This window comes from Dendropsophus ebraccatus, chromosome 14 (genome assembly GCF_027789765.1).
Source record: "Dendropsophus ebraccatus isolate aDenEbr1 chromosome 14, aDenEbr1.pat, whole genome shotgun sequence".
Taxonomy (NCBI): Eukaryota; Metazoa; Chordata; class Amphibia; order Anura; family Hylidae; genus Dendropsophus; species Dendropsophus ebraccatus.
The window spans coordinates 42,881,030-42,894,297 of record NC_091467.1 but is presented as its reverse complement, the minus strand read 5'-3'; the positions used below and the strand labels follow the sequence as shown (position 1 = coordinate 42,894,297).

Here is a 13,268-nt window from a genome sequence, read left to right as displayed (position 1 = left end):
CCTTCACTTTAGGCTCTTGTGTTTACACTCATGCCTAGCTTGACCATTGACGGTTCTCGTGCTGTGGAATGTCCTGATTGACAGTCCCATCCACCAATTAGCTTTCTGCTCGGCGCCTTGTTTAGATTAGGGGCGCGAGGAGAGGAGGAACGGAGCTGAGCGGCAGAGAGGAAGCATGGAGCGGGAAAGAGAGTCCGTGGAGTTCCGTAAGGCAGGTGTCCTAATGCTGTAGTCCTCGGAGGGGCGCTCACTGAGTGTCTGAGTAGTAGTATGGATCTAATGTGCTGTGTATTGTGGATGTAACCTGCCCGCACCTGGATACTGTGTACATGAGATTTATAATGACACTGTGTGTACAGTGTATACCAGCCTGGGGTAGATAGATGGAGGAACCAACAATCTTCTCTGTTTCCATCTATTTCATTAGGCTGTGTTTACACAGAGATTTATCTGACATTTTTGAAGCCAAAGCCAGGAATGATTTTGAGAAGAGGAGAAATCTCAGTCTTTCCTCTATGACCTCTTCTCTGTTTATAGTCTGTTCCTGGCTTTGGCTTCAAAAATCTGTCAGATAAAACGAGGTAGAAGTTGGTTTCTTATTCACAGGATTTTTCTTTTTCCTTTTTCAGCCTTTTTTGTTACAGGAAAATTATAATAACTATAACTTACCCATAAGTGAGGAGCCCAAATATGGCCAAAAGGAGCCCACGGCTGGCATAAAAATGGGCATGAGAGGGGGACCCCCGCATCACACTGCTACTACACAGAGAGGGGGGACCCCGCATCACACTGCTACTACACAGAGAGGGGGGACCCCGCATCACACTGCTACTACACAGAGAGGGACCCCGCATCACACTGCTACTACACAGAGAGAGGGGACCCCACGTCACACTGCTACTACACAGAGAGGGGGGACCCCACGTCACACTGATACTACACAGAGAGGGGGGGACCCCGCGTCACACTGATACTACACAGAGAGGGGGGGACCCCGCGTCACACTGATACTACACAGAGAGGGGGGGACCCCGCGTCACACTGATACTACACAGAGAGGGGGGACCCCGCGTCACACTGATACTACACAGAGAGGGGGGGACCCCGCGTCACACTGATACTACACAGAGAGGGGGGGACCCCGCGTCACACTGATACTACACAGAGAGGGGGGGACCCCGCGTCACACTGATACTACACAGAGAGGGGGGACCCCGCGTCACACTGATACTACACAGAGAGGGGGGACCCCGCGTCACACTGATACTACACAGAGAGGGGGGGACCCCGCGTCACACTGATACTACACAGAGAGGGGGGGACCCCGTGTCACACTGATACTACACAGAGAGGGGGGGACCCTGTGTCACACTGATACTACACAGAGAGGGGGGGACCCCGCGTCACACTGATACTACACAGAGAGGGGGGGACCCCGCGTCACACTGATACTACACAGAGAGGGGGGGACCCCGCGTCACACTGATACTACACAGAGAGGGGGGGACCCCGCGTCACACTGATACTACACAGAGAGGGGGGGACCCCGCGTCACACTGATACTACACAGAGAGGGGGGGACCCCGCGTCACACTGATACTACACAGAGAGGGGGGGACCCCGTGTCACACTGATACTACACAGAGAGGGGGGGACCCTGTGTCACACTGATACTGCACAGAGAGGGGGGGACCCCGCGTCACACTGATACTACACAGAGAGGGGGGGACCCCGCGTCACACTGATACTACACAGAGAGGAGCTCTGAATTGCCCGGCAGGACACTGACCACAGGGGAAAAAGGTACAATCGGCTTTGTAAAATAAAAGCAGGTGTGCCATCACACCTGTGTGCCTACCCGGCACTGGCATCACGAAGTAACACTCCAGGATCCGGCTGTATCTCGGCCAACCACCTCCGGCGTGGAGTCACACTTCACCATCTGGCAAGTGACCAGCCGCTCCTCCAATATAACATCACCCCGGGGGTACACCACACAATAGCTAAAAAAGGAAAAAGAAAAATCCTGTGACTAAGAAACTGCCGAATAAGAAACCAACTTCAGCATCGTTCAGATAACTCTCTCTGTGTAAATGCTTTATTACAGTGCCAGTCACAGAGAAACATGTATATATATATTATAATTTATAATTTTTTTTTAATACAGTGCTTTAATAAAGTTATATTACTAGTAATGTTTTTAAATTGTATAACTTCTTTTATTTATACATCATTTTATGAGTTGCAGTAGTAAGGGACACCAAGTGGCTGCCACCAACCTTCTTGTTGGGAACTGCTGAGCTGCCAATCCCCACTAAGATCCAGCACTGCGGATGCACAGCGCTGTTATAGAGTGAAGGAGAAGTCGTCATTTTTAGGAAGAGTAATAGTGGAATAGCACTACAAAGTCTAGCAAACTGTGCTCCGAAATTCAGTTTCATGGGAAATACAGTTATTACTTAGTCACATTGCTAGTGCTACCCCTGATGGTAACATAGACCTCTGCTTTTCTTATAGGACCTGGTCTCCAAACTGCTGCATATGTATCTGGAAGAGAAGACTAAAGGTAAGAGCCAGCTATTCTATATATTACAGCTGATGGCCATACACTTACAGTATGAGAACATTCCCTCCCTGTAGGATTGTGTGTGACAGCATAAGGTGATACTTCCATTGTTTTTCTTGTATTTCAGTCAGTGGTGACGCCGTACTACTTCTAATGGAGTTACTTAAAGTGTTTGTCCATGGTAAGTATAATAGCGATTCCTCTCATCATCTTGAGAAGTTATCCCCTTATCCATAGAAAAAGGGATAACTAGCTGATCATGGAAGTTCTGTCCTCTGCTCCCCCCCCCCGGGCAATCTTAGGCTATGTTCACATAACTATTACGAAAAATGTTACCTTGCTGTCTATGGGATCCCTGCCAGAGCGTATACACTCCGTCCGGGATCCCTATCGGTGCCGCAAACAACTGACATGTCAGTTTTCTGTGGCTGCTATTCATTTAATATCGGCCGCAGAAAGCCATGTTAGTGCACACTATGGAGCGAGCGGCTTTTCAGCTTGCTACAAGACGGATCTTTGGTGAGAAGAATCCTGAACACGGGGTGTTTATGCCTCAGCTGGAGCATTGTGACTATCTCGTAGATGGGTATGGAGTACAGCTATGCAGTATGCATCCTCACTCGCTTCCACTAAACACATAGCAGTTCTTGTCAGCTGTGTACAAAGTGACGTGACCTGTTTTTGCCTGCCATTTATTAACTCCTGTGTAGTTTGATGTGGCTGCCGTGTTCATGGCTGCATACAGCATAAGGGAGTGTGTACATTCTTTTTAAGGTTACAAACCCACTTGGCGGGTCTGCAGCGAGTCTCCATGCTGCGTTTTTGCAGCGAGACTCGCTGCAGATCCCGGCCCTATGCTTTTAATGGCAGACAAACACGCAGCAGGAATGTACATCCCTGCTGCGATTTTGTCTGCAGCCCACCCCATTAACCCCCCGGCCGCCGGAGCTGATACTTCACCTGATCCCGGCTCCGGCGGTTCCCGATGTCTTCAGCAAGCCGGAGCGGGGACCAGGTGAAGTATATGCTCCAGCCAGCCGGCCGCCCGATCGCAGCCCCGGCCGCCCGATCGCCCCCCCGGCCGCCCGATGGCCCCCCCCCCCCCCGCCGGGGCTGCGGGGGGGCGGCCGGGGCTGCGGGGGGGCGATCGGGCGGCCGGGGCTGCGGGCGGCTGGCTGGAGCATATACTTCACCTGGTCCCCGCTCCGGCTTGCTGAAGACATCGGGAACCGCCGGAGCCGGGATCAGGTGAAGTATCAGCTCCGGCGGCCGGGGGGTTAATGGGGTGGGCTGCAGACAAACTCGCAGCAGGGATGTACATCCCTGCTGCGTGTTTGTCTGCCATTAAAAGCATAGGGCCGGGATCTGCAGCGAGTCTCGCTGCAAAAACGCAGCATGGAGACTCGCTGCAGACCCGCCAAGTGGGTTTGTAACCTAAATGTGATGCCATGCACTACCACTTAACCTCTAGATGCACCAGGATGTTACTGTACGTCCTGGCGTGCCCGCTAATTAAGCATTTAAGAATAAATAAATAAACATGTTCGGTATTGCCGCGTGCGTAATCACCTGAACTATTAAATTATCACATTCCTGATCTTGCATGGTAAACGGCGTAAGCGCAAAAAAAGGTGCAAAATTGCATTGCATAAAATCTAGAAAAATTGTTAAAAAAGCGATCAAAAAGTCGCATATGCGCAATCAAGGTACCAATAGAACACATCATGGCGCAAAAAATTACACCTCACACAGCCCTATAGACCAAAGGATAAAAGCGCTATAAGCCTGGGAGTAGAGCGATTTTAGGGACATATATTTTTTTTTAAAGGTTTTAATTTTTAAAAGCCATCAAATAAAATAAAAGTTATGCTAGTTACATATCGTCGTATTCGTACTGACTTGAGGAACATGTATAAGAAGTCAGTTTTACCCTAGGGCGAACAGCATAAAAACAACACCCCCCACCCCACCCGGCTCGAGGTAGGAAAGTAAAACAGGAATATTTTAAAAACGCAGCTTTAAAATTAATTAATTATATTTACATATATTGTTAAAATTAGGATTTACATCTAATTAGGGAATAAAAAAAAAAAAAAATCATTTTCGCCTGTGATTGGTTCTCTTTAAAGGGAATAACAGGCCTAGAAAAACATGGCATCTTTCTTTCAGAAACAGCACTACTCCTGTCTTTAGTTTGGTTGGTTAGTGTGGTTTTGCAGCTCAGTTTTATTGAAGTAAATCTGACCCCCCCCAAAACCACTTGTACCTTCGGATAGCTGCTTTTAATACAAGACCTGTCCTGCGGTCCGTTCGGCAGGTGATGCAGTTATTGTCCTAAAAAAATACTTTTAAACTTGAAGCCCGTGCCAAACGGGAGTATCTGTGCCCTAACTTTGCACCACCCCTCCGCCCCTCCTTCCCACCCTCTTCGTCATTAGGAATGCCACTGAAACATTTTCTCCATGCTGAACATTGCACAGGTGCCTTAAAGGGGTAGTCCACCAAAAAATGTTTTCTTTCAAATCAACTGCTGCCATGAAGTGCCAGAGATTTGTAATTTACTTCTATTAAAAAATCTCAAGCCTTCCAGTACTTATCAGCGGCTGTATGCCCAACAGGAAGTTGTATTATTTCCAGTCTAGAGAGCAGGAGAGGTTTTCTATGGGGATTTGCTACTGCTCTGGACAGTTCCTGACATGGATAGAGGTGGCAGCAGAAAGCACTGTGTCAGACTGGAAAGAAAACACCACTTCCTGCTGGACACACAGCAGCTGATAAGTACTGGAAGACTTAAGATTTTTTAATAGAAGTGAATTACAAATCTCTGGCACTTTATGGCACCAGTTGATTTGAAAGAAATTTTTTTTGGGTGGACTACCCCTTTAATGATCCAGCCCATGTGCCGAGCTGCCACAGGTGGGGAATAGGAGGCAATCTGCCTGGAGCATTCCTAATGATGAAGAGGGTGGGGAGGAAGGACAGAGAGGTTGTGCAAAGTTAGGGCACAGATACTCCCGTTTGGCACGGGCTTCAAGTTTAAAAGTATTTTTTTATGACAATAACTAAATCACCTGCCAAACGGACCCCAGGACAGATCTTGGATTAAAAGCAGCTATCCAAAGGTACAAGTGGTTTTTGGGGGTCAGATTGTGGGTACAGAGTCACTTAAAAGATGTGGAGAAGCCCTTACATTTTCCCTGTAGATCCTGCATTTGTTTATACTGGATGTGTACTAGAGATCTCGGTCTCTGGTCCCTCTGTGGTGAATACTCTACCTATTTTCCATTGTTTTTTACAGAGACCGCTTACCGAGCAGCACGTCAGGCCCAGTCTGAGGAAGTGTCTGTGGTGAACATAGAACATGTAGAGAAGGTCTTGCCTCAGCTGGTAAGTCAGAAACCTTGTATAATTCATGGCAGGGTTGGCAAACAGGTCTTTACAGTAACTTCTCACTCATTCCAGCTCCTGGACTTCTAATCTGGCCACCCTTTTCCATCCCTGTGTACTGCACAGCCATACCAGACTTCTCCGCAGTCCATCATGCAGCTGACGATACCACCAAGCCAGGTCTCGCTTTCTACAGGACACAGATGTGTATACTCAGTAAATATCATTGCATGGTTGGAGGTGGAAAAGCTTTTCAAGAAAAAGCCTTAACCAAGAGTTGTTCCAATTTTCTGAAAACCACAAACCTTTGAAATGAGTTTATTAAACTTGTCAGCCAAGAGCTAATGCCTTGTCATAAGTTTTCCCAGCTCCTCACCAACACCACCCTGGATTTAGTAATAAACACACCATTACGGTGTCTGTGCCTTTTCCGTCAGCTCTTCTCTGCTGCTGCCAAGACCAACATCCCTGGAGAAGTGTGGTTGTCACCCTTGTGACTACCTTATGAGCAGTAGTTTGTTGGAGCTTCTGCTGCTTGGTAACTCTTTACCTGCCAAACACAAGGGCTGATGATATTTGATTATATTCATGTGCAGAATTGACTATTGTGCGTGCTGTATGTTCTGACCAGTAGGTGGCAATATTCTATTGTATTAATAAAAGAGCTCTAGCCTGAAAACTCATGTGAAGAAAGGCCTTGATGCTGGCTAAGAGTTCTAAGTGGAAATCCTTTATAATAAATCTGTCATGCTTTCTGATGGCTATACCTTTTTTGTGGAACTTCTTCTGTACAGTGATCTGGTAAGCATGTATACTCTGATCAGACGTCAATACCATGGATTATATGGTGATAGTGGCTCCTGTCTATTAGGCAGCAAGAAAACCATCAGTTGTTGAAGTTGATATCTTGGAAGAAGGAAAAATAGGTAAGTGGAAAGGCCCTTATACAATAGCTGACTAGCTACAGAAAGTGAACGCTGATCTCTGTGATCTGCACTTGTCTGCTGTGCCCTCACAAAGCACAACCAGTCAGGCGACCAGGCCGCACGAACATTAACTGGATTATTTGTGTGGCCATTCAGACGCATCAGTATGGGCTGCACATAATCTCTTTAGGCATTGGCCACACAAAAGACGTTGGCTTATTCGTCAGCCCTTTTACATGGGCTGATTATTGAGAAAGCTCACTTAAATGATAATCATGTAAAGGGGCCTTAAGGATCTGAATGACTCTGAGAGGGTCAAAGCATCTCCAGTATATGCTGTTCCTTGTATTAATACCTACCAAATGTTATCCAAGGAAGGACAAATTGTCATAGGGACATAGGCACCCAAGTCTCACTGTTGAAGATAAGGAGTGAAGGCTATCCCTCCTGGTGCAGTCTTGCAGCCATAGAACGATGACTGTAGAGCAAAGTACTGTAAGAATTACCAGACCAGTCACAGTGGCCATGCTGACACCTGTCTTTCACAAACATGCTATAGAGCATGTAAGCATCAGAACTGGTCCATGGAGCAGTGGAAGAAGGTGGCCTGGTCTGATGAATGACACTTTCTTTTTACATCATGTGGACGGTTGACACCAGGATGCACTGTGGTTACTTTACTACACACATGAAATTTATCTAAGTAGGTGGGTTAGAACAAGCCACTGGAGCCCACCCTAATGACTCCTGGTTAAAGGTTCTACTGCTAACATCTTGGTGTCAGATACCACAGAGCTCCTTCAAATCTTGTAGAGTTCACGCCTCAGTAAGTGAAACCTATTTGGGTGGAAGAGGGCCTACACAATAGTATAATTTTATGGTTGAGCTGGACCTAACTGTTAGGCAATTTTCACACCAGTCCAGGATGCACTGTAGGAACACGTATTGACCGTCCAAGGATTTTTTTTTTCCATTTATGCATGGACTGGCACAGTTAGGGGGCATTTACCCAGAAGATGTGCTGCGGACCTGAATCACAGAACTCCTGGCATCATGATTCATTATGATGCCAGGAGCTCTGAATCAGTTTAAATCTTTGCTCTACAGTACTGACATGTTTAAACTGAATATCTAAACAGATTCAGAGCTCTCGGTATCATAATGAATCATGATGCCAGGAGCTCTGCTTTTAATTCTTCTGCAAATTGTCTTTGCATACAAACTGTGCACGGAACATGTGATTGTCCCCTTAGTGAGGGTCATACTGAGCCTCTACTATTGCCTATTCTAAAGCGTATTCACATTAGAAAAAAAGTCAGTTTTGAACCGATATCGAAGACTGACTGCCTAATGTATATGGAGGCCTTATACCTCTCCCCCCCCCCCCGAACAGAGGATGTCGGAGAAGAGAAAGATCGGATATGTTGATTTATAAGGCTGCATTCACACGTTATGTGTTCCGCAAGGAACACGGACGTGGAAGGCCGGTAACGGACAGATTTCTCTTTTCAAATCCATCCCTGGGCCTTGGCGTCAAAAATCGGTCAGATAAAGCTCTGTGTAAAGGTGCCCTAAATGTGGCCATACACCTTCAAAAACTGATAGCCAAATGCCATCCAGCTGCTGGTTATCTCTCCTGTTTGCTTGCTGTCTTTCCTATACATAGGAACGTTAGTCACAGCCAAACGTTCCTGTGTTCTTTATGGGGTGGGGTAGGCTGCAGCCAGAGAGCTCTCATTGCAGCTTATCTCTCCCAGAACAAAAAGAGGTCTGGCAGTGACTTTTCATCACAACTGACCCCAATCACCACTGACATTATCAGTGGATGTTTGGGAGAGCTCCATACACCTAAAGGCCCTATTCCACGGAACAATTATCGTCCGTATTCGGCCGCTACGGACGATAATCGTCCCCTGGAATAGAGTGCAACGATCAGCTGACATCGTTCATGTCGGCTGATCGTTGCTGTCGCTTGTTTTTCAACATGTTGAAAAACAAGCGACTGATACAGCAACGATCTGCTGCCGTTGCTCCGTTGAATAGGAGCATCGGCAGCAGACGCTGCTGTATCCTATGGGCTGCCCAGATGATCAGCGATCACCCGGGCAGCCCCCCCCCCCTGCACTCACCCGCTCGCTGCAGCCATGTTGAATAGCGGTGGCAGCGAGCGAGGAACGAGGAGCGCTCTTTTGCCCCTCTAAAACGACCCGTGAAAAAGGGGCTTTAGATTGACAGCTGAATCTGCTGCCGATTGAAATCACCCAGCTTGGATCCATAGTTATCAGTTCTTCTAGCAGCAGGAGCGACTGCACACTCATAGGAAAAAAGTTTCATTATGACAGGTACCGGTAAGATGGACTTATGAGCTGTCCACAGGATAGTTCATCAGCCACTTATTGGTGTTGAGGTGATGACACTCATGCTGATCAGCTGTTTGGCACCTGTACTACACAGGGCTGGAAACAGTTTGCCTCCATTAACAATGAAAGGAGACAAACTGTTTGTATCCCTCCAACTTTTTTGTCTCCGGGTCTCTGGGCCGGTTTTGAAGCCTTTCTGATTTGTGTGTTTATTTACATAACTTCCAGTTGACATATCCAGGTTGCACTGGTCAGCAGTGCTGATATTTCAGATTTTGCAAGCCTCCTGCTCCACACCATACTCTACTCAAGGTAATCAGATACATGGGGAGAAAAATGGCACAGTGATGTAAGTTACTTAACTAAAACCAGCAAGTTTGTCCTCCTTTACATATAATATATACACACTCACCGGCCACTTTATTAGGTACACCATGCTAGTAACGGGTGGTCTTCTGCTGCTGTAGCCCATCTGCCTCAAAGTTGGAGGTACTGTGCGTTCAGAGATGCTCTTCTGCCTACCTTGGTTGTAACGGTTGGCTATTTGAGTCACTGTTGCCTTTCTATCAGCTCGAACCAGTCTGCCCATTCTCCTCTGACCTCTGGCATCAACAAGGCATTTCCGCCCACAGAACTGCCGCTCACTGGATGTTTTTTCTTTTTTGCACCATTCTCTGTAAACCCTAGAGATGGTTGTGTGTGAAAATCCCAGTAGATCAGCAGTTTCTGAAATACTCAGACCAGCCCTTCTGGCACCAACAACCATGCCATGTTCAAAGGCACTCAAATCACCTTTCTTCCCCATACTGATGCTCGGTTTGAACTGCAGTAGATTGTCTTGAGTTGCCGCCATGTGATTGGCTGATTAGAAATTAAGTGGTAACGTGCAGTTGGACAGGTGTACCTAATAAAGTGGCCGGTAAGTGTATATATGTATAGTAAAAATATAATTCCTTTATTTATTTAGCGCCAACTTATTCTGCAGTGTTGTAGAGACTGTCATCTGCAGTGTTGTAGAGACTGTCAGCAGGAGGGACGGAGAGGCGGTACAAGTGTTTTGGGGGGGGGTCAGATTGTGGGTACAGAGTCATTTTAAAGTAGTGAGCGGGGACCTCTCTATCCAAAATGTCACTTTTTGTATTATACAGATGTGCATTATCCTCCAGTTTTCTGACAGAAGTTCGGATCACTGTGGAAATGTTCTAGGGGTTGAATCCACTGACACTTGGGGCGTTTTAACAGCATTCAAGGAAATCTGTAACCCTGACCACCTACCGATCTGGCAGAACCACTGTTGGCATAACTTTGTTGTCTGTTTATTTTCATAAAAACACCTTTATTCAGACCATGAATAGTCACATAAAGGTGGGGCCTATTATTCCCGACCCCCTCACTATGTTGTATGCTCAGTGCATGTTGCTGATTATACAAAGGGGAAGGTATACGTGAGGCTTGGCAAAGCTAGGGCCCAGGGAACAGTAGGCTTAGATACTATTGATGAAAAAAAGTGTTTCTTTATGAAAATATTAGCCCAGACACAGGCAACAAAGGTATGTTCTGAAGGCTTTTATTGATATCTGGCCGGTGGTGCCACCAACTAGGTATACGGTTAAGGAGTGACAGATTTGGCTTAAGTACGGACAATCCCTTTGGTCGGTCAGTTCCATTTTTTAGTTCCACCTCCTACTTCCCAAACAATATTTGTTAATATGGCATCGATTCATTGCCCATCTATAGATATCAGACTGAATTGATCCTCTCCCTCATTTTTACCAAACTTGTTTGACTTTTCTGTAGCTGTAAGGTCTGCAACTTTGGCTTTGCAGAAGTATTGTAGGGCTTGTGTTGAACCGGAATTTATCCGGCATGGTGGTTTTACTATAACTAAGAAGAAGCAAACAAACCTCTAACTTATTAGAAAAGGAGGACTGAAAAAGTTATTAGCAAATACTACTTCTGAGCATTCTTTGAGCTCTACGTTGGCTGTCCCGGCAAATCACACTTACAGAATGAGCACAGAGAGACAGAATCCAGCCACATGTATTCATTCTCCTCTGATGAATCTGCAGCCGGATCACAAGTTGCTTATCTCATCTCCTAGAACATGCTGCTCGTCATTTGCAATTTTGGCCACTCTTCAAAGAATTTTATGGAGCAAATTGGGAAATGGGGGGGGGGAAACTGAACTTTTTCATAAGCGTCTTCAGAAACACTTCCGAAAACAGATTGCGTCCTTCAGACTGTGTGACTCCTCTGTCCAGTGAGTTTCCAAAAAGTTTTCTTCCCCCCTTTTTTAAACCATCCCCTATATTCTCTTTAAACTCAATCTGTCTAAATACCAAGCCTTCCCTTTGCGTCTGCTAAAACTATAGCTCCTCTTAACTTCGCAGTCAACCCACCCCCTCCGCTTGGCTTGAAGCATTTGGAAGTCATTAGGCATGAAGGAAAACATTCCCTGACCAGAGACAAAGACAGGTGTTGCTTTGATGCTGGGTCAATTGATATTAAGCTGTGTGCCTAGGGAGGGGAGTAGCGACAGTCACCAATGGAAAGGTGCAGGCCCCTGATGAACTTTCCACATGGATCTGGGTGTCAAGGCAGTCACAGTGAACAACCTCTTAGCACATAAACACAAAGACCTGGGGGGGAAGGGGGGCATTATAGATGTGGCTCTGTTTTCCAGGCAAGAAAATTATGTAGTGATGCAAAAGATTGTAAGGAACACTGAGTGCACTTTATTCCCTGCTGGCTATAAATGCCAAGGATTGTCCCTTTTATCAGCTCCGGCATCTCATGTGTGGCTCAGACGCAACCTCACCGAGGAAGTTGTGCCAACAAAGGACAATTTCAACCCAGGAAAAACACCAGCCAAGGAAAGCACGAGGTGGAGGAAACGGGGAGTGCAGACAAACTCTAGGTAGAAAGGCCCTTTTCAGCCTGGGTTCCTTGTTGTCGGAGGATGAGTAATTAGCAAAGTCAATATGGTGAAGTGGAAAGAGATCAGAGCCAAGGAGCTGACTTCAAAGACATAGGGACATTTTAAGTAGTCTCCTGCATCGTTCACACAAGGCCGTGTTGTGCTGTCCGAGGCATCATCCTGGATCATTATCCAAGGCAGCTAGAAAACAGCTTCCAAAAGGACATGTTCATCCATTAAAAGTTATTTTTTCCACTTAGAGGACATTACCATCAATCTGGACAAGAGTCTTTACGCTATACCTAATGTCAAACTTACCGGATTCACGCTACTGGCTCACATGTTTGTAGCAAAGGTTAGGGTGGTGTGGAACATATAAATAAAAGAGAAAAAAATGGGCAGAGCAAAAAAGAAATTTTAATTGAATTACTTTAATGATGCAAACAACTTTCCTTGTGCGTAGTTACTTCAGCACCGCTGAAGCAAGACTTCATTCACGTCTTCAGAAGTTCAACCTTAAGAACTCGCAAGGACCTATCAACAGCACAACACAATCTAGAACATGTTCAACTGCAGAAGGAACTTGGAATAACTGGTAACCAGACATCTTAGCGCCTCAAACAGAAGAGGAATGTCGATCACTTCTTTCCTAAAGAAGAAATAACCATTAGCACGATTAGCATGTCAATGTAGTAGGTCAGGGGTGTCAAACTCAAATACACAGTGGGCCAAAATTAAAAAATTGGACAAAGTCGTGGGCCAAACTTACATAGTTACATAGTCAATACGGTTGAAAAAAGACACATGTCCATCAAGTTCAACCAAGGAGGGGATGAATACAGGGAAGGGGGAGGGGTGATAGGGTAACTTGATAATTATTGAAGCGCGAATGCGGTGTTCCTGGCACTGTCAGTGGTGTGAGTCTCCCAGCATTGTGCACTATGATAAATGACAAGATAAATTGCTATGATATGATTAAACCCCAACCCATGTAATAGCCAAAACCCCCAATATTGCCCCATGTAGTAGCCAACCCAACCAAAATTGCCCGACATAGTAGCCAGCCCTCCCAGTAGTGCCCAAATAAGTGCCCAAATAGTAGCCAGCCACAC

General features: G+C 46.2%; 2 protein-coding genes across 3 annotated transcripts in view; one reads left to right on the top strand and one right to left on the bottom strand.

Moving 5' to 3' along the window:
- The first annotated feature begins 105 nt into the window (after positions 1-105).
- Positions 106-6,719, top strand: CENPX (centromere protein X). Its single transcript, XM_069952796.1, has 5 exons — positions 106-211; positions 2,518-2,566; positions 2,694-2,747; positions 5,865-5,953; positions 6,029-6,719. The coding sequence occupies exons 1-5, from the start codon at positions 176-178 to the stop codon at positions 6,041-6,043; spliced, it is 243 nt and encodes an 80-aa protein (XP_069808897.1). The 5' UTR covers positions 106-175; the 3' UTR covers positions 6,044-6,719.
- Positions 6,720-12,555: 5,836 nt separating this feature from the next.
- Positions 12,556-13,268, bottom strand: part of ASPSCR1 (ASPSCR1 tether for SLC2A4, UBX domain containing) — a 53,678-nt gene continuing 52,965 nt past the window's right edge. For both annotated transcript variants that reach the window (XM_069952128.1, XM_069952129.1), the window contains one exon: positions 12,556-12,805. In XM_069952128.1, coding sequence (XP_069808229.1) covers positions 12,795-12,805 — 11 coding nt within the window. In that variant the 3' untranslated portion in view covers positions 12,556-12,794. The remainder of the gene's footprint in view (positions 12,806-13,268) is intronic.